The sequence below is a fragment of the Empidonax traillii genome, unplaced genomic scaffold, assembly GCF_003031625.1.
Source record: "Empidonax traillii isolate 1590-97213 ecotype Southwest subspecies unplaced genomic scaffold, ASM303162v1 scaffold277:size2070623, whole genome shotgun sequence".
NCBI lineage: Eukaryota > Metazoa > Chordata > Aves > Passeriformes > Tyrannidae > Empidonax > Empidonax traillii.
In genome coordinates, this window is record NW_020955470.1 from 2,010,615 (window position 1) to 2,035,881 (window position 25,267).

At 36.9% G+C, this 25,267-nt stretch overlaps 1 protein-coding gene across 6 annotated transcripts in view; it reads right to left on the reverse strand.

Moving 5' to 3' along the window:
- KMT2E (lysine methyltransferase 2E) overlaps nucleotides 1–25,267 on the reverse strand; it is a 62,199-nt gene that overhangs the window by 14,387 nt on the left and 22,545 nt on the right. For all 6 annotated transcript variants that reach the window (XM_027890072.1, XM_027890069.1, XM_027890070.1 and 3 more), the window contains 18 exons: nucleotides 22,320–22,431; nucleotides 21,754–21,983; nucleotides 20,068–20,148; nucleotides 19,016–19,074; nucleotides 14,863–15,035; nucleotides 13,839–13,877; nucleotides 12,016–12,228; nucleotides 10,602–10,732; nucleotides 9,382–9,499; nucleotides 9,111–9,220; nucleotides 6,901–7,162; nucleotides 6,064–6,162; nucleotides 5,154–5,318; nucleotides 3,866–4,174; nucleotides 1,788–2,042; nucleotides 1,487–1,631; nucleotides 499–752; nucleotides 291–347 (listed from right to left, as the gene is read on the reverse strand). In XM_027890072.1, coding sequence (XP_027745873.1) covers nucleotides 291–347; nucleotides 499–752; nucleotides 1,487–1,631; nucleotides 1,788–2,042; nucleotides 3,866–4,174; nucleotides 5,154–5,318; nucleotides 6,064–6,162; nucleotides 6,901–7,162; nucleotides 9,111–9,220; nucleotides 9,382–9,499; nucleotides 10,602–10,732; nucleotides 12,016–12,228; nucleotides 13,839–13,877; nucleotides 14,863–15,035; nucleotides 19,016–19,074; nucleotides 20,068–20,148; nucleotides 21,754–21,983; nucleotides 22,320–22,431 — 2,812 coding nt within the window. The remainder of the gene's footprint in view (nucleotides 1–290; nucleotides 348–498; nucleotides 753–1,486; nucleotides 1,632–1,787; nucleotides 2,043–3,865; nucleotides 4,175–5,153; nucleotides 5,319–6,063; nucleotides 6,163–6,900; nucleotides 7,163–9,110; nucleotides 9,221–9,381; nucleotides 9,500–10,601; nucleotides 10,733–12,015; nucleotides 12,229–13,838; nucleotides 13,878–14,862; nucleotides 15,036–19,015; nucleotides 19,075–20,067; nucleotides 20,149–21,753; nucleotides 21,984–22,319; nucleotides 22,432–25,267) is intronic.

Genomic DNA, 25,267 nt, shown 5'->3' on the forward strand with positions numbered 1-25,267 from the left:
TTAACTACGCCTGGAAAGCCAAGTGTTCTTTTTCTGTTCTACAGAACTCCTTTCCACTACAGTCACTAGGAGTTTTAAGTGAAACAGAAAAGGAAAGAAACCGGTTTAAAATAGAGAAGGTAATGGGTAAAGTGGAATAAAAAGCAGTAAGCAAATAACCTATAGGGAATTTACCCTTTACATTCTGCGAAACCTGCTAGGGCCAGTGAACAGCATTTACTAAGAACAGTGCAGCCATACAGGTGAAATCAAGATACCCTTCACAGGGTATCTTGGGCATGTTTCCTTACCTCTTGACTGTAAGCTCGCCTTTTTATTTCTGGGGAACTGTCAGGTGAGGAAATATTCTGAATAAATAAGAAAAAAATGAAAGTCAATTTATTTTTTACCTTGGAAAAATAAAAATCCCTCCTTTGTAGGAAGAGTACAAATACCGATTTACAACTGGAATGTCCAAATACATCCTCTGAACACATTAAAAGTCTTTATAAATCTCACCTCAAAGTGCATGGTATTTCCATGTATACACGGAGTTACAGGAGTAACTGGCGAATATATCGGTTTGTAACCATTTCTACAAGCTTCATCTTCTGTTTTTACCCTAGGAGGAGTAGCAAACAAGGATGGCTCGGAGGCAGTGATGTCAGCATGGGTTGGTGTGGCATAGGGAGAAGGAGTAGGTGTGGAGGTTTCTGAGAATGCAGACTCCAACAGCTGATACAGTCTTCGCTTTTTTAGTGGTGTGGTTAGATCTGTGTGTTAAAATTAGAAAAAAGTTAGAAGATATCTAGATACAGCAATCACAGTTGTCACTTTATGCTATGAAATTATGAATTCCACACTAAAAAAATGTATGGTTACAAAAATCTCTTAAGGGCAGGCTTCCTGAGAGATGAACTTTTCAGCCTACAGACTTCCTGAAAAATAAACTCTTTAACAGCCTACAGATATATCAGTAACTGAAGTTTGTGTGTTAAGATGCTGGGAAGAACTGTCTGTGTCTCCAGAAAAGGGAAAGTCAACTTCTATGCATTTTCCAGACTGTTCAGCTAAAAAGTGGAGATTCCCAGTTCAGGACTGTAAACAGGAATCAGCTGACAGGTTCCATATCCTTATGGAAGTGTGTTTAGTTTTTAGTGTGTTCCCATTCTCTATTATGCCTACAAGATTACACAGCTTTTCCCCTGTGTGCTACACAGGCCTACTGAGTTTTAAAGGAATCTAAATATACAAAACAGCATGGACAGTAATTTAACACCTGACATCTGAATGCTACTAGTCAAGAACATCAGTCTTCTGTTGACTGTAAATGCCTTGAAATGTGGTGGTTTCTTATCTAATAAACATTAAAGGGGGGAAAAATCCCAAACACTATGCAATGAAACACTTATTTCAAAGAAAGTACCATCCCCTTAAAAAACACAGTTCTCCACATTCAGCTACTTTGATATAACTCTTATGCAGTGTACTAGTAAAAGTTTCACACCTGTTAAGGAACAGCTGTCATTCAGTAATAAAGGACTTTTATGTTCACCATTGATGGCTGGACTTCTAGATCTCTCTTGTGATGGTGAATTAAATCTATCAATCATTGTTGAATTTTCTTCTTCCAAAGCCTGCTTCAACCAACGCTGTAAGACAACAAGTCCACATTGGCGACTTAGAAGTTTAATGATGAACATTTCAAAACGTTCCCCACCACTGAAATGGTTTGCCAACCAGCTTTTTTACTGCCTAAATTTTTTAATTAATATGGGATGGGGAACCATAATGAAGGGAAGCATTACCTTCTTACAAGAGCCAGTAATGTTTTCCACAGGTTCTTTTTTCCTCCTCTTTTCTGAAAGGAATGGTGAAGTAAAACGAATATAGTGCTTTGGAGTTGAATAAACATGTGGACTGTAAGTGAGCCCAGGTAAAGAATTCAGCTGAGTAGCCAGAACTTCAGGGTCTGTAGTTATGCGTAGAGGCCTTTCTGGTAGACTGTCTGTAGGTTTCCCTGCTTTATCACTCTTTTCACTTAACCATTCACTCACCAAGTGCTAAACAGAGAGAGAAAAAAAATATTACTGTTTTATGAGGGTTTTTATTAGTGGCATTTAAAAATTTTTTAGTCTAATTATTCATCTAGTCAACTATTACACAAATCAGAAACAGTTAAGTGTCCAGGCTGCAAGTTTAAAAATACACAGCAAGAATGAGGACAGTTTCAGTGAAATAATGGGGATAGAAGAAGAAACCAGTATAGACTTGTTTACATACCAGTTTGGGGTGTTTGGGTTTGTTTGGTTTTCGGTGGGCTTTTTTTGTAAACTACATTTATTTCTTCTGAATTTAATTCTCACTGAACATACTACACAAGTGCCCGTATCAACTGCACTTAACAATGTCAATTTAGTAACAAAATTCCAAGCCAAATTTTAAACTTGTGCCTGAGCACCTAGCCTGAGGAGAAATAGTGTAGCATTGACAGAACAAACTTAAACTCCTCATCAGATTTCTGTACTGTCAGGACTGTGCCTCAGTCAATATCTCAGGCAGGTGCCTTGAACGTGAATCTTCAACTGTAGTTGTATTACATTATAACACATGGACTAAGGCACACTGGTCAAAAAAGGGTATTCTTTCCTCGGTAGTTCAGTGTTTTTAAAAAACATGCTAGTGGATTTGAGTTTCTACTAACAGATAAACTAACCTCCTAAATTCTACAATGATTCAAAATTAAGGAGATGCAAAAATAGCATGCTAAATGATATTAATGTGATAGTAAGGCTTTAACACAGATTATCATAATATATTTAAGTTGCTTGCCTTTTATAAACCTATTTATATTTAATTAATTTTTAAAGCAGGACTTTCTCTGCACTTAGGGTACACTGAGTGCAATGTGATGAGACACTTCACAGATATTCATCCTTAATACTATGAAACAGCAAAAAAGTGCAGTAAAATTCAGACTTGGGACATCTTCATTCCTTCCTGCTATGCAACACACAAGAAAGGAAGAAAAATTCTAGTCTTCCCTTCTCTCATCAGAATTTAATAGTGATGCAAAAAGCAGTGTTACAGGATGACACAGGTGCCTTTGGGGGAAAAAAAAAAATCTAAGGTGTGTTTAGGGGTTTAAGATGAAACCATCCTGAAATTGTTACTGTTCATTTGACAAGAAGTTTCAACCTATAACTTCCTTCCCCTACCCCTCTACTGTATAAAATTCTCAGAACTTCTTGTAACCCGTGCTAAAAACACTTTTTAATGCAGTCTGTAAAATTTCAAAGTAGAAAGGTTTAATGCTTTATGCGCACTTGCAGATTTTTGAGTGTCTTTAAATACTGTGCCGTTTAGAAGTTTTTTGCAATGTAATCCAATGGAAAAAAAATAAAAACAAAGCACTAAAGAATCTCCCCTCCAAACAGGCACATAAATTTTGGGTGTTTAAAGCCATTCACTTCAGAACAGACATTTGAGAAGTACTAGAAGTTAATTATTTCCTTGGAGATATTCTGTTTGTTATCTGAAGTATATTTCCTTGGGTTTTTTAATTTAAATTAACAGCTTTAAGAGTGTTTTGGTTATGTGTAGTATTTCAATCCATTTACAAAGCCCATTTAGAAAACATTTTGTTCTAAATTTGCTCTGAAAGATGCATTTTGAAAGTCTCTTAAAATCCAAAAGAAGTTCTACCAAAGGATGTTACAAATTTTAATCTATTACCAGTGAGTGGCTATACAGTGGTGATTTTGAAAGAAATGAGTCAACATTAAAAATAAAAATAAACCACAGTTGCATACTGATGAAGCAGTCTATAATTTTTTAAAACTCTGTTAAAGTCCAGTCTCTTCTCCCCATCCCTCAGGACACATACCTTCTTTGTTTTAGGATACTTAGTAGGGCATTTACTAAGTGCTGGAGCTTCTGTTTCAGCAACCATTTCTGTAACAACAGTTTCTGTTTCAGGCTCAGCTACCAGTGCAGCATTCTCAGTTTCATTATGCTGGGAAGTTACTTCCACGTCAGGAGAAGAGGGCTGGATATCTGAGCACATGCTGACAGTTCTGTGCCGCCGGCGCTGCTGGCCAATGTGAGTTCTACTCCGTGAGAAGCTTTTTCTCTGTTTAGCTCTATTAACTTTGGCTGGGGTAGGCTTGGTGGCAGTTTCTTCTTTTGCAGGTTCCTGGTACAAGACAGAAGTCTGGTAAATAAATCCCACACACATTCAGAGCTACCTATCTTTCTTACATGAAAATGTCACTTCCCTCTTCTTTTACTGGTCCAAAAAGCTTCTAATTTTTGTTGTCAGAACTACAACACTTCAGAGACTGTATTTCTCTCCTTAAAGGTAAATGACAAGATTTTGAGTATTTTCCTCCCAAGCACTTGCAGAGTATTCACAAACACCAGTCAGATCAAGACAGATTTGTGTAAGAACTGACACACCACATTAATTTATCTGTAAGCTCAAAATCAACTGCTTACATTGTGACGTCTTTCAGTCCAATATTCCTTCTGCAATTTATAATTTACTAGGTGTTCAGCATTGTCACAAAAGGTACTTAACAGAATGCTGACAGGAACTGTTCAGGGAAACAACCTGAACTGAGAACCTATAGGAGCATTTGCAAACTAAGAAGCAACGACAGAGTAAAAAACTGTTTACAAGACATTAAATATCATCTGCAAGAACTCAGAAAAAAACCACAAACTTTAATAACTCTTTTCCTTTAAAATAACAGAAAGGATTATGATGTGTTCCTGAACAAACCACCAAAGAAGCAAAGTGTTCTCCACTGGTTATAGACAATGCCTAAGGAAGGCCCCCCTCCTGTGGCTAAAGTCAATATTGGTACATGCTTCTATTCTGAACTTCAAAGACAGACTGAATTACACAGCTGGGGGGGTTGTGCATCTCTACATAAATTCATGTAACTGAAATTCCTCATTAAATAATTCTGTACATGTCTTATTGGGAAAAGAATTTAGGAGCTAATATAATGTCATCAAAGAACCACCTAAATTTTGGTCAAATATATTTTAATTTTGAGGGGGGGGAAGTAGGGGTGAAATTCATACATCTTGAAGTGCAGTTCGACATCCAAACTGACAAAACATGCCATGTTAAAAGCTAGATTTAAAATAAATCTCCAAATAACTACCTGAATAAATTCAGCATCATTGAGAATCTGTGCTTCCTTGCATTCCGATTTAACCTCAGTTTTTGCTGTGCTGATTCTTTCCAAAGCCTGCTCTCTTCTTTTTTCTCGTTTTTCTAGTCTGGCAAAAGCTTGCAGGATAGCTTCCATTTTCCGTTCTTCTCTTGTCTGATGGATTTAACAATAATCATTATCAATTTCAGTCATAATCTCTCACGCATATAAATATGTAACTAAACACTCTCCTATTTTTTAAAGTACTTCAGAACGTGTTAAATGTATGCTGACATGAAGATCAAGTTCAGCAGAAGCTCAGATTAAAGGGAGATGTTACTATCACTGCAATTGCTACAGACTCCTGAAGAAAGGTTTGCATTCATACCAACCCTGACAAACAAGAGAGTCCTGCTTCAGATTTAAGAAGGTGCTACAAATTTTTGAATGCCTAACAAAAAACCCCCCCGTTTTTAAATGCTACTTCTTGTAACACTGTTCTACCAACCTCTAGAAGTCAGGATTTCTGGGGATTTTTAAACTGGGAACTCAAAATAGAATAGGTAAAAATACTGATTTCCAAAACAGTATCTAAAAATGACCACCACAAAGAGCAGGCAATAATAAAGAGCAAATAATTAAATCTAAGAGAGACATTGTAGAGATCATCTAAAGGCAGCAAAAAAGTTATATACAATTGAATATAAAAGCAGATTTTTGTCAGAAAGCAGTGATCAACCCAGATGAAATGTTCCCAAATAGCAACTCTTGCATTTTAAGGCTAAGTTCATGTAAGGATCTGACTTCACACATACTCAGATTCTACACGCCTACAAAAAGGCAGCAATTAGCATGTGAATAGCAGGTGTCACTAAGCCTTTAGTGATGACTTTAGGCAGCTACTTGCTTCCCAACTTACCATCTTCCTTTTCCTTTCTGCAATCTGCTCCTCTGATTCCATTTCTACTTCATTGCTAATGGGAGTTTTTTCTTCTATATCATCAATAAAATCTGGCTCCTGAAAGATGGAAATGACTGTTTTATAGAAGCTCTACTCCTCTTGCAAACTAGGGAAAACTAAAAGCTACACAGAACTAAGACTCCTCAGAGCATTACATCAAAAGTAACGTTAAATAGTTATCTTTAATAGCTGCTCTGCAAAATAAGTTAGTAATTTACATGTCACAGATCTCTTCCAACAGCTCTTTCAAATGGATATATTAAAAGAAAGACTAATTTAAAATTTACCATCATGGTACATTACCAGGTGGCTTTACCATACTGTCTGCCCATTATCCAGTATTCAGCTTCAGTTAGGGGGAGTAAGGTGTATTTTCAATTAAATACAGAGGTGCAGAGTTCTATTAAACATGGAGCTGCATTCAGTACTTAGTATTCTGGGTACTGCTACATTTAAAATACTCTGCTCCTAAGTAACAGAGGCAACTAATCAAAAGGCACTTAGCTCCTGAAAGCACAACATGAGGCATTCACATAAGAGAGCCACAAAGAAATTCAGAGGGAAAAAGTATAGTTAATAGTGGTATGGGAACCAATGTATTTTTAAATACAACCAAATACTAAGTAAAACTGAGAACAGTATATATATAAAATTCTGAATAGCTTATCCAGCATTCTGATTTTTGATAAATCTCCATATCCCTTTGCAGTGACTTGTTAAAATTCCTTTAGTAGCTACAAAAGGAGAGTATCTGTGTTTAAAAGCTTTTATTTCTGAGCATCTTTATGTCAATACCTGATTATTAGAAATGGAGAGCCTGAGGGGAGAGAGCTTTCTCTGCTTATTATCTGTGATTTTCATTTTGGTGGCTGCTCCTTCACAGTCCAATGTGATGTTCTGATTTTGAGTCTCCTTTTCTCTTGAAACATCTTTCTCCTTCTTTCCCTTTTTCCTTCTGGTTTCATATCCAGTATTGATGTTTTCTGTAGGCTCGGAACGTCTGAGAACTGGACATTCAGGATTTTCTTTGAGGCAAGCACAATCCACTTTGTATTTACTGCAAGTAATTAAATGCAAGAAGGTGTATTTGATTAGGTTGTAGAGCAACGAGGCCTTTCAATACTAAATCACATAAGCTGATGTATTTCACATTACATCTGTAATGCAAACCAACCACATTAAAAAGCAGGCGACTAAAGTTTTCACCATGACACACAATACTGCTGTAATTCAGAAATCTTATGTAACTTGTTAACTGGTTGGTTGCCACACAAAATTCTTTTAAATTCAGTTATTATATGATTTGAAGACAGAAGACATCTAAAATCTGAGTGTAATCCTAGGTGGAAATACAACCACCAAAAAATGAACAGATGCACTAAAGGCAGACAGTTCTTTATGCTGAGACAGACGCAATTTACACTGAGTACACTGAGCACACTGAACTCAGAGTCACTTGCACAATTTCAAGCTGCACTTGAATACCCAGGAAATGTTATTCAAACACATTCAACTGACAGAGCTGTCAGCTGTAAGTACTAAGCACAACTGCAATGTATCTTAAAAAGGATAAATAACCCCCAAAAACTAGCAACCAGCAAGTTCTCAGGTTCTCTTCATGTAAGGCATCACAGTTACATAAATGCTCATTTTAGAAGGGACCTTAGAGATTATCTACTTTCAAACCCCCTGCCATGGGCAAGAATGCCACTTGCTTGCTCAGAACCCCATCCAACCTGGCCCTGAACACGTTTTTTGAGTTAGATTAGATATTAGGAAGAAATTCTTGGCTGTGAGGGTGGTGAGGCACCGGAACATATTATCCAGAGAGGTTGTAGATTCCCCATTCCTGGAAGTGTTCAAGGCCAGGGTGGATGGGGCTCTGAGTTACTTGGTCTAGAGGTGTCCATAACAGGAGGACTGGAACTGGATGATCTTTAATATCCCTTCTGACCCAAACTGTTCTATCATTCTATGATCCTGTAGTCGAAAACCATTCTGTATCACTATCTGCTAATGTAAAAAGTCCCTCTCCCCCTCTTTTTTTTTTTAAGCCTCCTTTAAAAACTGGAATGCTACAATGGGGTCTCCCCAATACTTCTCCAGGCTGAACAACCCCATCTCTCTCAGCCTTGTCTTCACAGGAGAGGTGCTCAGACCTCTGACCATCTTTGTGACCCTCCTCTGGATCTGCTCTAACAGGTCCATGACTTTCTTGTACCAAGGACTCCCAATCAGGATGCAGTACTCCAGGTGGGATCTCACAAACACAGTAGAGGAGGAGAATCACTTCTCTCAACCTGCTGGTCACAATGCTTTTGATGCTGCCCAGATTGTGGTTGACTTTCTGTGCTGCAGGCACATGCTGCTGGCTCATGTCCAGCTTTTCACCCATGAGAACCCTTCTCTGCAGGACTGCTCTCAATGAGTTCTTCTCCCAGTCTGTACTGGGATTGCCCCAATCCAGGTGCAGGAAGACTTGCTAAACCTCAGGAGGTTCACGCAGTTTCAATTCTCAAGTCTGTCACGTCCTCTTGGACGGCATCCTGTCCTCTGTTGTATCAACTGCACCACTCAACTTCCAGTCATCTGCAAAGTTACTGAGGGTGCACTTGATCTCACTGTCTGTCACTGATAAAGATATTACAGAGGGATGCAGAACAATTTTTAAAAGTGCCAGGTATGCTGAGGTAGTTTGAACCCAAGCTGATTAATACAGGTAGTGCTCTATGGTCATACTTAGTTCAGGTCAGGTAGCAAAGGCATGTCCTACACAGCACTGCATCCAAGTTGGCTTAAGAGCAGACCACAGAAGTGCAGTAATAAAAATACAGCAGAAACTCTGCCCACACACACACTGTTCACTGCAAATACAGTGCCTGAGGAGCCTTGCATTATTAAAGCATGCAAGAAAGTAAAAAAACACAAACCCAAAGCCATTCTGAATTGCAAAGTAGCCAAATGAGCACTTGATGTATTTTAGAACATCATTCTCAAATACTTACCAATTTCCATAATCAAAATCAAATGCTATAGTAATCTCCGCTCCCTTTGGAATGTTATGGATGGAGTAAATATAAAGATGAATTGTTCCATCTTCAATTACGTGCCTCACCTATATTCAAGGAAATATCATATTATCATGAGTTACTTTCTTTTTTCTAAGTATGTGTATAACAACAGTAGGAATCGCTTAAATTACTGAATTATTGGAATCTCAAGGAAAAGGGGACTTTAAGTAAATAAAACCTAATTTAACTTCATATATATGCTCACCTCTGCATTTGGTGTGCATGAACGCCTGATAAATCGAGCTTCATTCCCAAAAGTCCTTGCATCAACACACATTTCTAGCCCATGGAATTTCGAATAAAATAAAACAAACGGGTACGGTCTGAAAAACATACAAGAAAACCAGTAGTTTTATAATTTTTAAAGATGATAAATAGCACTTATTCTTCACATTAGTCAGTTTTGAAACATGCCGTTTGACACGATACACCAAATTTGTGGGTTAATCTAAGAATGACACGTTTGTATTTAAGCTTCATGATTTTAACTGGTACATTCTCCAAATTTATTCTCAGAATACCTCAAGTTGGAGTTACAGTCCTGTACCTTCTGCAAAGGATCTAAAGGGAGAACAGTAACAGGTCAACCACTAGACATGGAAGACACAAGGTTAAGATTTATCAGATTTCTTAAAACTTCTGACAGGCTCTAAAATAAATTTCAGATAGAAATTTATAAGCCACAGAGAACCATATAAAAAAAAAAAGTAACACCTCCATGTGCTTGCCTAACATCTGCAGACCCACTAACACCTAAACCCCCTAAAGCAAGGGGACATCCAAAATAATTTGCCAGGACAAATTTATAAATAGCTTTAAGTTCTGCTATTGCAAGTGCCAGGGAGCCCTTCCATGTTTACTGAGCAAAAGCCGTGTGTTCTATCTCCTCCAATGGGCCTCTCGAAAATTCCCAAGCAGGTGTGTCCATGCAGTCAATGGCTGCACTGAAAACAACGCACAGGAAGAAGGCAGCAGTCATGCATGGCTCAGTAACTTAACCAATTAGAGAACTCTGGCAGTAGAATGATCCCAGGTCGACCTCTGTCCAATTTTATTCTCAGCCTGATGGACTTAAAAATCTGTTTCTCTCACAAAAGATAATGCCTTTGCCATTAACTTATGAATTATTTTAGGATGGTAGGACCTGTCAATCCCTGGTTTAACGTACAAAACTACCCAACTGAGAATGTAGGAATCCTGTGACCAGGGAAGAACAAAGAAAGAAGAAACTAGCTCCTGAACAGATCTGTAAGGATATTCAGAAGAGAAAGGGGGAGACCAGACTCCAGCTGTCACTGCTTTTAATGAGACAACAGTAAAATGCAAGAGACTGCTGATAACTAAGACCCACTTGTACTTGAGGCAAGAGTTTGGCAAAACACCATTTTAACAGTTACTTTACCAAAACATCTGGAATAAACAAACCTTTTAAAGAAATATCCATTAGCTTCGAATTGTTCTCTCAGCATGAACTTTCCTCTGTATTCAATAATAAGTGCATCGGGAGGCAAGTCTTTGGCAGCTTTTAAAATTTTCTTGTTTTTTTGCACGTAACTCTGCAAAGATACAGATTCGTTTATGAAATATCACTATCATTTTTCCACTATTATTAATAGCAGATTACACTTACACAACTACTAAGCAATTTTATATGAATTAAAAACCCTTCTAAGTAATTAAACCTCCAGACTAAAGTGATCAAACTGTCCTGTTCCCCTACCAATGTGAATAGTTATGAATTTAGATTAAAAGAATGCTCTAGCCCTAGTTCTCCAGTACATGGCTGAAAACCAATTTATTCATGTTCAAGTACTACATCCCTTAGTGCACTTAACTCTCACCATGACTAGGATGAATTGCTGCATTGTTTAGCACAACACTTTCAAAAGGCTCCAATTCCTTCAAACAAAACAAAACATGCAGACATAAAATGACGTTCACAATTCATTCAAGGAAAAATAGAACAGGAAAGTAACATAATAAAAGAATCCTGAGAGAGTTTCCAGATTTATTTACATGTCTTTAGATGGAAGGACGGCTTTTAATTAAAAACCAATACATACCCTGGCAATTAGTGAACTCACACCTCTCATAACTGTCACCACCAATCAAAAAGGAAGTAGCCTCTATGTAGGCAAAAGGCTCTGTAAGTAGGGATATTCCTCTAAGGAGGGTGTCCCATATGCCATGATGGTCTTCGAGAAAAAGAAGCAAAGATGCTTCCATTAATCTGCTACAGTAACTATTCCTCAAGATTTCTGCTACAAAGTGCTATGGTCTTTTATATGGCTCTGATTTTAAGCCTTCAAGTAACTGATAGTAAGGCTAAAAAAAGACATTGCACATTCTCTTCATGAACTAGAAATTACAGAATCGAGTAAAAAAAAATAAAATAAAGATTCAGTATCAGAAGTATCACTCATGAACATCCAGAACACTTACCATACCTTGAGAAAAATGTAGACAATGAGCATGCTGATACACATCATACCAAACAGATTCAGCCTCTATGCCTCTATCTACTCTAACCACTCCTGATACTCCTCACAGAGAAACAACAACAAAGTTGACTGCCTGACAACAGAGAGTCTAAGGACAATCCAATGTTCAGGCTCTGACTAACACTTAGCTACTTTTTAGGATAAATGATATGCAAATATAAACATAACCAGGGATGATATGGAATGTATAAAAATAAATTTCAAATTCTGAAAAATGTTAAAATTCTGATATTAGGACTCCAGGTGTTTTTACTTATTTTTTCTAAAGGCATATATATGAATATTTTTTGTCATGGCAAACACAGCACGTAATAACACAACAAGGCACCGCTGATTACCTCTACTGGAGGTTTGAAAATCAGATTGCTGGTGCTGACTTCTTTTTTGTCATTTCCATTGCCTAATCTCAGAGCTATTTTTTGTGCCTCCCTCTGGACACCTTCACTGTACTGGTTATTATTTGCTTCTTCGTAACGATCCATCCATGCCTTGATTTTATTTTCCCATCCAAAGTTTGAAGTGTCAGTAGGATCAATCTCTGGAGCTGAGCCCTAAAAATAAAGTAAGTGACCAGATATTAGAAGGTAAGATATTCAAAAATTAAAAAAATAATTCTACGAGAAGACACAAAATGAAGGGCAGAGGTATTGACTGAATTGATTTAAAGTTTTTTTTTTTTTTTAGGAAGTCTGGTATAAAACTCTGCATTACTTAAAAACATTCAAGTTGAATTCAGTCACATTACATCTGTTCAAGAATTTTATTTCACAAACATCACCCAAGTTCAGGAATACACTCCCTCCTCAACAGGGATTCTAGCTTTTAGAGGGATGAGAATGGAGACTGACATTATTTCCTCCCACAAATGCACTGCATCACAAATCTATGAGTGTGGGAGTTGGAGGGTCAGATCTCCCCACCCACTCAAGTTTTGTGAACATATGCAAATATACAGAACTCCAGCTTTTATCCTGTAATACACAGACTTGGTTCTCCCCTTTTAACTTTAAGGGTCATGTTGCATCTTTTCTTCCGCAGCACAGTTTACTAAACTTTACTAATCCTACACCTACTACGTTAAGGTTGTGACTCAAGGTTACAGGCTTTGAACATATTTTTCCCTCCTTCTCAGCTCCTAACTACACAATTCTCTTCTGCAGTGCTTCAGATCCTTTCACTTTTAAAGAAAACGCCATTGTACCTCCAGACCTCACAAGAAGCAGCCAGGCTGCAGCCAACCAAAGCTCCTTATGGACAGCAGCAGCCAGCCAACGCTCCCTTTTCTATATCCACCTGAGCAGAGACACTATTAAATATTAATAAAACACAAGTAGTTCAGCAATTCAAATTACCTGTTCACATTTCCTTTGTGCAGGAAGAAAACCATACACTCAAACAGCATTAAAAAAGGTGTGATGCTAAGAAAACCATGAAAAAAACCACAATGGAACCTTAGAAGCACCATATTCAAAAAAACCCCACACAGCAGAGATTTTTCTTCCCCAATTCTGTCTTCACTATTCAGAAGCCACATTTTATACATTTGAAGCATAAATTGCATCCCACTTGTTTTTATATATCAAGCATGAATGAACTATGGCAAATACCTAGTTCTCACACCATGCATATTTTTATCTCACAGAAAATTTAAAGACTGCGGTAACACTTAAATCTTACAAAGCAGACCTCCCAGCATGACTCCTCAGGCTGTGCCAGTCCTAGTGAGTGGAGTCCCATCAGATGTATACAGGGAGTGTATGACAGAGCAGAACTGCTAATTTATCTTTCAAATGCAATACAGATACTTCATTATTTTGCTGTGTAAGTGTTATAAAAAGCTGGAGCTACTAAGTTTGAATGAGGTGTGCGCTCAACTTTACTCCCTTGTATAGCACAGACGAGACCCAGTTCATCCACTAGCTCTTCAAAACCACCTATTCTCAGGATAAAAATTCACACTACATTATTTCAATTAAATTCTAGGACATAAAAATATAATGCATAGTTTATAATCACTGTGATGCATATTTAATACATCAGTTATCAAGAAGAGAATATTTCAGTGCTTAATGTATAGTCCCAGTTACACTCTTAATGCTTCTTACTATTTAAGTAATGTACAATTAAGGTTTGACACAAAATCCAAATAAAATCACTTTACCTTTACTCGTGAAGATTTCCTTGACCCTTCTCGAAATGCCTGGAATAAAATCAGATATATATATTCACTGGAAGAACTACAAAATCTCTTAAGGAGTTCAAAATCTATTAACAAATTAACAGCTTTTCAGTAAAACACGCTAGGTGAAAACAACAGAACAAACTATGGTGAAATCTTAAGAAGGTAAGAGGTTACATCTCACAAAATGCATTTTAAAAATCAATTCAGCATTTCAACCTAAGTGCATAGTAGAGACCAGGGACCTCTACGTTTATCCCACATGACTCTCTAGAATTTCAGAATCCAAGCCAAAACAGCAGAGGTAACAGAATAACACGTGGCAGTAAATTTGTGTTCAGAATTGTTTGTTGAAGCAGAATCATTTTACTAAAACTTTCTTACAAGACATCAGTAACTAATTCTGACTTCATTTAAAAGACAGAACTCTCATCCAAGCCAATGAAATAGAACTACAAAAAGTAACTTGATTTAGTAAGCTCCAAGTATGTTACTTCTTCATATATATTTTGTCTTCACACTTGTGATACTGTTTACACCTGCAGCTAAACTGCATAATGTCCTGTTTACCAAAGCAGTTTACCAGCTAACTTTGAGAGCACACTTCCACACAGTTTCAACTGAAGTAAACAGACATAAAGCCACATCAGGACAACTGATGGCAAACATGTCTGAATATAAAACAACCACAAAAGAACACTTTAAAAGAATTCTTCTTTGGACATCCCAAAGTTTCTTTTGCACCATCTCTAACTATATCAAATGGTCCAGTAAATGCAATTCCTCATGTGAAATTCTGCCTCAATTATAAAATTGAACTTTCGTAGCTAAGATATATTACCTTGAAATAAGTGGGGGGGGGGCACCATTAACGTAGAGTAATACATTTCAAGCTAAAACTAGGTGCCAAAATAGGCTGATTTTTAAAACCAGTGTCCCTCTGTAAGAGACGTCACATAGTTATAATTTATAACACAAAGTAATATGAGAAATTACATTCACTTACTTTTTTACATTTTGCTATGTTCTGTTCTTTCTCCCCACTTTTTTTCCTCTTCTTATCATTGACTTTTGTAACTCTTGTAGCAGTTAAAGTAATTGTCGTCGGTGTGTGTTGAAAAGCAGTATACAGTTCCACAGGAACCTCATCACCACTCTCTGTTGCACTGGTATCCCCATCTTTGAAACAAAGAATATTCTGTAAACAATCAAGTACTGCAGAAAGAACATTCACTACTTACTCGACATCTCCCTTCAAAACCCAAAAATTCATGCTGACAAATGCTCCAAGCACCCATATGCAAAGTTCACCAACAGTTGCAACAGCATGAAAAGGAAGAACCAATGAGCAACTGGCAATTAACAGATGTTTGTAATGCCAGATAAGAAAAAGGTACCAGATTAATTCCCTTCTTTGAATGGAATTATATTACCATATTCCATTATAAGCAAAATTAGAATCAGAACAAAAAAGGTTAAAAAAATGTATTTGTTAACTTGTTCACTTATACTTAGCTTTTACTTGTAATACAGCATTAGGATTCTCTCAGATGACTGTAATCTAGAAGGGCTTAAAATTAATAACAGACCAGCATTTCTTGTGAAGCCCTACTTATTAATACATGTAAGTCGTAATCAACGATTTCAGCTGCAATTTGCAGTATCAAGTGCTTTTTAAGGGTAAATACATCAATTTAGTCAAAAGTCCTTTCTACTCAAAATCCCCTAAGAGTAACATTCTGCTGCTTGGGGAAGAGAAAAGGGATGATCACACACAGACTGACAGATATTTTTTTTTTGTGCTGTGCACTCGCAGACCTCATGGCCAAAGCCTGAAATTTAGCATTCATCAGCATTTATGTCAAACACATATCCTGACCTGAAACAGGATTACCCTAGTTCTGTCAGGATGAGAGGCTGTAAAGGCTGGGGAGGATTGGAAGAGATGGTGCACACGGATAAGAGGCTGCTGCTCACATGTGCTCAGTACAGACTTCTTGGATTTTAGCAGCTTTTCCAAATATTCTGCCTTCAATAAATACACTTCACACTAAACAAAACTTTTTCTCAAACTGCACAGATGCCAGATTTACAAATACTTAATATGAGAGCAGAGAAAACATTCCTTCTGAGCTCAGGAGGATGTTGTCTTAATCAGTGCACTCAACAGTCCTAATTCTTGAAACCTTCTTTACTAAATAAAGAACTCCAGCTATTGGTTACTCTGGATTTTTCTTGCTCACAACATTCCTTAACAAGATTCTTCTGTGCTTAGTAAACAATCCCATTTAACCATCTTGGTTGTTCTTTTGAACAATTTCTCAGGTACATAATTACATTTTATAAATCAGGAATTGATGACAATTTCTGAATTTGTTTACATTTCTGCTGGGAATATTTTCTCAACTAGCATAAAAAGCACACAGAAAGAAGAAATGTAGAATAACCAAAGCCTGAGCAATGGAAACCCAGGGCCCTCTGTAGTCCCTCCACTAATGCCTGCACAATCATGGTGTCACAGCCACACACCCCCCTTTACCCCAAACCCCACAAAGCACTGTGTTCCTTAGGGAAGATACATTTCAACACTGTTGTCTACACTGTGCTCTAACTTACTGTAAAGAATAATTACCTCAACTGAACATATAATTACATAGAGTTGTTTTGAGACACTCCTTCCTAACCTATATAACCTGCTTTCACTTTGAGGAGTCCTAGTAAAGCACACTAAGTGAAGATATTGAGTTTCCATGTTGGAAGGCAAGATACAAACTCTCAGAATTTCACAATGTTATGGGCCAGATTCATTTACCCAAAACAGCAAGTGACCTCGACAGCATCAATTTAAAGACCAGGCAGCTTGAAGCAACTTATACTTGAATAAGTTGCACATCTAGATATTTTACCTTAAAAAAACCCTAACCAAAAACAAAACAAAAAAAGAAAAAAAGAAAAATTAAAAAAAAGTTAAAAAAAAATCACAACAAAAAAACCCAAATCCAAAACATCCAGTATTCAACCAGTAGAGGCTTAACTAAGGTGCTCCCTTCATTGAACCACAGTACACAATCCAATGCACAGTAAGCAGCATCAGAATTACACTTTTATACCAGAACAACAGAATCAACACCACCACTACAACCACAGGCTGAATATTTTACCCGGAAAAGATGTGATGTGGTTACACACAAATTTAGGACACACAGTTTTTGTATTATGTAAAATGTTCATCCAAAAGCTCTTTTCTTGAAGCAAACCAACTGATCTACCACTTGCTCCATATTCTTGCTAAACCAGCAATACTTTGGGTATCTTTACAATAAAAACCACTGTACTGTAAAGAATTCCCATATCTAAATGAAAAGTCCTATATATACACATTCATCAAAAAAATCCAAATAATGCAATCTTACCTTTTATCAAACACCTGTAACTTATTATTAAGTGAATTACAAGTAACATTCTGCTACTGTTGAATATTTAAAACATTGAAAAGATGCATTTGAATTGATGCCACTTTTGCTTTTCCTAATTGGAATCATCTATGAAAACTGGCCCTTTTACTAATGTCTTGTGATAGTTCACACCCAGAATCATTAAGTTCTCCTCAACTGTGTAATAATAGTCAATGTGAAATGCATTTAGCCAAGGTAAAGGTACAAGCACACACATTCAAGTTATGTATTATAAATCACAGTAATCAACGCTGCACTTATGACTGAGTTTTAGGCTAAAGAGGACCAGAATTTGTCTTTATTTTTAACTCTGTCTGGATACTTGACATTTACCACTTAGTAATCTCTTCTCCTACTGAATACAAGTAACAGATTTAAAAGACTGCTCATCAGGATTAAGGGCTGAACACCAACTTCAAAGGTACAATCTTTTCAGCTCCTGTTAAGATTTTTAATTTTTCTTCCCTTAAGTTTATTGTGAATGATCAGACTATGCCTACAAATCCCAAGAGATGACTTAAATAGCTCAGATCATCAACTTCGCCTATCCTGTGTGTAAACTCAAGTTCACTCTCACAGTATCATCCTACCACTCAGTGAACTCATAAACTCCACATAAATTATAAATCTACTTGTTCTATTCTTTGAATAGAATCAGCAAAAATAATTTTGAATTCTAAAAAAATTTCAGAATTTAAATTTTGTTGACCTAGTAGGTTAACAAAAATTTTACAGAAGTTTGGTTTCATTAAAATGAAAAACTGACACAACAGACAATGATTTAGTTTTATGAGTAAGACATTAATGCCTTTAACAGACTTTAGGCAGTTTAGCCCCAGACAACATGAAGTGTCAACTGGACCAAGAAGTACGATGAAGCCCCACAGACTTCTAGGCCACAGCACACACTTCAGATTTTCTGAAGTCATAAGAAGTGGGCATCAGGACCTTACCTACATGGTATTTTTCAAAGAAATCTCAAAACACACTCCATTACTTTAGAGACATTAGAAACACGTTCAGGAAGATGACTGCCTCCTCCTTTAATACTTTCGTAATAGAGCCTGAAAGTACCACCTGTCAATCAAGACTTCTATAACACATATTGGTAATGGCTGGAAAGAACCCCTGACATTAGGCCAGGTGAGTTTTAAAATTGTGTCAACAGGTAGGAGAGCTAATTTCATAAAACACAGACTGAAGTGGGTACTTGCACTACATGCTTCATCTAGTTATCAAAGGCAAACAAATCCTTAAAACATCATATTACCTACATCATATTACCCAAGTTCAGCAACTTTTCTCGTTGTCAAAACAAACCCAAAACCATACCAAAACACCCCCCCAATCTACATCCAACAAATCAGAATTTGGATTTCCTCTCAAAACTTCTTTTCAAAAAGAAATTAGACTTAGAAATCCTTTCATCTTAAAAGAAACGTGAATGTTCAAGAGATTTAATTACTCCACACTAATATGAAAAAAAGTAGTTCTGACAGCCATTAATAAAACACGTGGAACTGTAACAATTCTGATACGATATTATCTTGGTAATAACACAGTCAAATAAGAGGCAGTGATTTACTGAACCCTAAATGCTGAAGGTTGTCAAAGCTGCACGAACCATGCATACAGTCTCAAGTCTATACAGTTGATTTATACCTATAAGCTTTACTGAAGAAAAAGCTTTTAAGTTTTACTCACCTGACATATTTTCCCTTTTCCTTCGTTGCAACAACACTGCCCTTTCTTTATCTAAACTCCTGTAATTAGAAAATAAATCAGTGCATCTAAGTATGAAAACAGATCTTTACCATTTCCCAATGACTATTTCAGAATAAACGGTAAACTAAGTGAATATTCAGATACTGAGAAAACACGAGTTGTGCACTGTTCCGTTCCATTTTGATGTAAGGCACATACACGTACCCAAATCACTTGAAAACAAAACAAAATTTGATAGCTCAGAACAGAGACTGACAGTTGGTCCAGGGATTACAGATAAGCAGGCATTACACCATTTTCCTGCAGATTCTTCAGAACAATCATCACAATACAATACTGAACAAATATTCTATGATGACGAGGCCCATATTACTTCTCAGAAAGAAAAGAACAATTTCCTGGTATTTCAAATTTTCTGAACACTTTTTTTTTTTGCTGTTTAATTAACAATCTGCAACATAAGCAACAGCAGCATTTTATACTCTACATGGCAGGACAGGAACTATGACGGCAGTCAGGTATAACTTGCCTACCAGAGTCAGAACAAAAAGCCACCCTTGCCATTTCATATGACTTAAGGTGTGGAGAATAAGGAGGGGGCAGTGGGGAGACGGAGACCACATGCAAGTACTCGTTCCAGAGCAAGAAATCCTCCAAGTGATCCCTGGAGCCTATTAGAACATGGCCATAACCTGAGAACACTGCTGTTAAGAGTTCATAATGTACAACAGCCATGAAATGAAATATGGAATGGATTGCCTATGTACTGACCTGCCTGAGAAAGGATCCAGGAACCGCTGCAATTTTCATAAGCATTTCACTCCTGCTGCCTAGTGAAGTGAAACAGTGACTACTGTGCACAAGGGAATGGAGGTTGGTAAGACTGCCCGCATCAGAAATGCAGCTCTTTAACCAGAATTGTCAGGACTATTCTACATGGTCTGTTTTATCTGCTGGTTGTTAGAATGACCAATTTTGTTTTCTACTCAATCCACTTTAATGCAGAATTCAAAATAAACCAAATTACTCACCTGGGTTGACAACGCTCACACAGATATATGTCAGGAATATGCTGTCTGTCAATCCCCATGCAGTCAATGTGCTGCCAGACACTTTAAGGGAAAAAAAACAAAAGTAAACCTCAACTTTTAAGTACAATTTTAACAATTGTGTGCACAACACACAGAGACAGAAAGGAAGCTGTTCTTTTTTTTTTATTTTTTCATCATTTTTGATCTTTACTCAAGTTGAATACTGCCTAAAACTGTATTTCAATCACCATCTCTGCCACCAGTGTGCCAGCTGACCCATTTTCTCTCTTGGAAATATTCCTCTTAACAGCAGAAATAAAATGGTAAATTATCACAATAGAGAACACGACAGACAAATATCTGCAGCAACAACACTTCTGCTCTCCATAGCAAAAAGTGTTCTGTTTTTAAACAAAAGGATTCCATTTTCTTTTAGGAATAGATGTGTACTTTTATTTTTAGACACAGAAATATACATAAAGATATGGGTTTATTTACTTATAAATTTTACCAGAACATCAAACATACACGTGGCATAACTGGTAGTACTGTTGTGCAGCACAGAAAGAGCTTTAACTGATTCCCACAGCCAGGGAACAGAGGCTGCTTGCTGAAGGCTAACCTAAAACAGTAGTTTATGCTCATCCCCATATTGCTAGAAGGATTAGGGAGACAAAAATCATTATCTTCCCACTTGTGGATTTACCACAGCTCTTTCCAACTCCTCACAGATAATTGCTTCTTCAAAGGAAACAGAGTGACTGCCCACAACTGCACTGCTGAGAGAACACCTTAATATGTTTCAAAATAAGGGGCAAAGGTTATCAGAATCAAGGACCATGAGAAATTACTAACAAGCTTGTTACGTAAGCAGACAGAAAAATGGATCTCAAATTAGTGCTTTAATTAGCTGTAACAATCATAAATACATGAAGATCTAATAAATTCAGCAGCACTCATTAGCATATCGAAGGTAAAAATAGGGACTAATACTGAGTAGAAACATGAGATTTGTCTTCTGTTAATTTTTCCAACTCCAAGTATTTAATAGCAGTCTTCTATTATACTGTGATCAAGTAGGTGCTTATGCATAATGACAGAATTTTAAACATTTAACTTCAGCTTCTCCAGTAAGAATCTAGGTTAGTCTTTTCATACTTACTAAAAATTCTTAAACTATATCCTTTGAAAATCAAAGAGTTCTTATCAGAAAGATCACGCACAGAGAAACCTATATTTGAAAAGTTTCTTTCATATTATTTTGCATCCTTCAAGTTGCCTGATCTACATACACATAATTCACCAAGATGCTTTATTAGTACATGCAGATGAAGTGATCCCTTGGTGTTTGTTTTATCATAGTAACAAACAACTTGGACAAAATACCAGAGACATCCTTTCCAGAGGGGAAAAAAGATATGCCCTTATTAAGCTGCAGCGCACACTTAAAGGCATGAACAAAAGAAGGAGTAGTCAAGACAGACTGGAATAAAGTATAAAATACTCACTGGCCTTAATCAGCTACCTTACCTATTAGAAAATCACACAACCTACAAACACTTTTTTGATGGAAGGAAATTCCCTGTCCCTCAACATAATTAAAACATCATTTAGTTACACTTCCTTTCAGTGTAGCTTGAAGTTTTACGTAATTTTTACCTTTTGAATTATTTTAATATTCATTACCTGCATTTGTCACAACAGATCATATATCCATCGTCATGTGTAAAGCCACAAATGCATCTGGTAATATCAGTTCCATAGCTTCCATCCTCTGACGTACTGATGGTAGTAGCACTGGAGGTTTCATCGAAGTTGGGAGTGGTAAATATGCCTACTTCATTCTTGCTTATAAGCACTGATGGAGGAGGAGAAGCTGGAGGCGTTGGAGGAGGCCGAGCACCATAGTTATGGTCCTAGATTTTTGTTAAAAGATAAGTTGTAACAACTCATAAATGCTCATACACTGATGGTTATTCAAGCCCAAGTGTATGAATTCACTTGGCAAAGAACTTCAGAGTTCTTTTTTAGTAAAAGGTTAAAATTTTATTTCTGTCATTATTCAATTTTCTAACTTCTTAACTGTTTAACATTTAAGTCCACTATGTTCTGTATCTCCTTCTAATCATCTTTAGTCAACCTACCCAGCTCCCAATAAGATATAGAAATATAAGCACGAATCAGTTTTTCCACCTAAGAACAGCTGATTTTACATAATACATTTTGTACAGAATACTTAGCACAAAACTTACTGCATAGGGCAAACCAATGTAACTGTGTGAATGCGAGCTGCTGGTATACAACTGGTGCGGATAACTGTTCGATTTTTCAACTACCACAGGGCTAGCTTCTACAGATTCTGGTCTGCAAGGCAAAAGACAGATGAAGAACAAATGTAATTAACATGTAACTTATATTAATAAATCGGAGGTTTTGCTGCACAACTTCTAATTAATTCCCTGCCGATTCTGTTTGAAGGTACATATAGGGGCAGGAACAAACTTGCACCCTCCCGGTAACCCCCTCATTCAAAAAAACCCAACCAAACAACCAAACAAACCAAGAGTGGTAACAGGGGAAAAAAAAAAACAAAAAACCACGCTGAGCACTAATAGAATCTGCAGAAAGGAATTCTGACTGAGGACTGAAGCTGTAATTCCAAGCATTGCTCACGGATAGAGCCCTGCAGTGACACACAGCGGCAGTGAGAGGGCATCACCCTCCCCTACTGCTTCCACAAGCAGAAATCCTAACTAGGGCAAATCTATTGAAACAAGATAGTTTCTAAAGACTTATCTTTGAATAGAAAGAAAAGAAGTGCTAACAATTTGTGAGAAAAGTTTCTGTAATCAAAGGCAGTGCCTTCTTCAACATACAAACTACGTTTCCTATACACTAAACCACAATATGAAAGACAGGAAAGATAAAGGATACTAAAACAGGAACAGACACAATTTGAGCACAAGAAATTACACATTCATTATCTTTCTTCAGCAGTTACACATTTATGTGTGCATGCAAGCATATTCTTCATGACTGAGAGAATTTGCAGCTTTTTCACTGCACAATATAATTCAATCACAGTAGGACAAATGAATTCAGGTTACCTCAAGTGTTTGTTTGTTTGTTAGTTTTATACACTGAAAGGCACGACAAAATATCAACATCTAAAACTGAAGAGGCTTTTGACTCCCATCACAAAGCAGGTCTGGTTCACTTTACTAATTTTATTTTTATTACAAGTGAAGTCTATTTCCTATCACATATATTTTACTAATTCCTGGAGCTGATTTTGAAAACAAAGTTGGTATTTCTGAAAAAGAACAGATACTCATATTTTTTTTTCTTAGACAATATTCAATAGAGGCTTTGATATGCCATGAAGCCATACTAGTTTGATTTGAAGGACACCAGCAACTTATATGTGTTGGTAACATTTTTTTTGTAAAAATATAACTAATTACTAGCTTTCTCAAAACTAAATATAGTATTTTGACATATATTTGAAAGTGTTCTACTAAAGGTTTTGGTAGCATCTTTCTTCTTATGAGCTTTTCCCCACGGGGGATTACTACATGACAGAATTGTTTAAAAAAACCCCAAAATTAGTTAAAAGCACTAGCAGGTAAAGACTTCAGTTTCTGGAGTGCAAAAAAACCACCCTTTTTTAAAAGATCAGTGTCTCCAACCGTCATCAGCTGCTTTTTTAGAGAGTGAGCAAACACATGAGCACAAATAATATGAAGTACTAACATTAAAAGTACAACTTCTGACTAGCCTGAGACTAACTCTGACACCTTCTCTTCATTATCTCATAAACCCCAAAAAATCCTCATTTACTTTCTTATACCACTTCACAACTTGAAACTATGATTTTATTTGGAGTTTGCTGGAATTAGCTTCTAGAAGCAGCCCAGAACTTGCCAGGTTTATAAAACCCATTACTAAAGAAAACCACGAAAGATGAAAAAGCTGTGCCTTTCCAGCCAATTTGCCTTCACCAACATAACACATTTGTGTGGTAATCATACATCTGTCACCCAGTTAATCCTTCTGAGGATCAAGCCAAACAAAATGCCAATGAATGAGGCATCAACTACCCTCCATCGTGGCTAGGGTAGAAGTCAAGTTGTTCTTCTCCAATACGTGAGGGTCTTGACCACTGCAGTGCTTCTACTGCTGTTCTTCACCATCTCCTGAACGGGACAAGTGGTAGCAGAGTTACTCTTACCCACTCTGCCTTCAATGCTCAGCCTCAGTCTTGTTGGGAAATACTCAGTTTTCAGAGCAGGAAGGCTTCCTGATACAGGACAGGCACAGGGAATTCTGGTACAATCCACCCTTCAGCAATGCCACAATTAATTTAGGAGAACTTCCTTCATTAAAAATAAGTATTACTATGACCTAAATACCAGCTACTTTAGCACAGGAATATGCAGTGAAAATGCCAGAATGGAAGTGCCCTAAAAAGAGAGGTCGTGTATTTCATCTACTACCTAAAAAAATTGAAAAGATACTCCAAATCTCTTGCAAAATCTGAGGCAAGACAGTACAGCCTCCTCCCTAAAATCCATTTCTACCTACTCTAGCAATTTATAAACCACTTAAGAGAACAAAGTTTAATATTTAGTATTAAAATTTAATATAATAAAATTTAATATAAGAGTTGTGGGTAGCAGAAGCATTAGGCTTCCAAAACCAAAATACATATATCTATCTTTAACTATTTAAATACTCATAAAACAGATTCAGATCACAAGGTTAATAAGTTAAAAGCACAGCTTTATTTGAACAAGGAGAACCAGAAAAACAGTGGGAGAAAAATCAGGTGATAAAGAAAGGCATTTCAGTATTTCATTAAGAGTTGTAACAAATACAAATTTAGAGCAAAATCAGTTTATCTGGGGGGGCATAGATACTACTTTAATTTATAACAGATGCTCACTAGAGCTCTGAACGTAACTGATGTTGTTCCATTTATCCACTACACTACACTGGGGTGGGGAAGGAGGTGGCAGAGAATTCAACGAAGCCAGAAATTAACCACCACAGGTTTCCTTTACAGTCAATAGAAAAGTGATAAGGATCCCATAAGCAGTACAGAATAAGTATCATTTCTCCAGGGAACCACACACAGAAGTAACTGTGGCAGACAGGTCACTGAATTCCTTATCACCCCTGCTGCGCCCACCATGTGCAT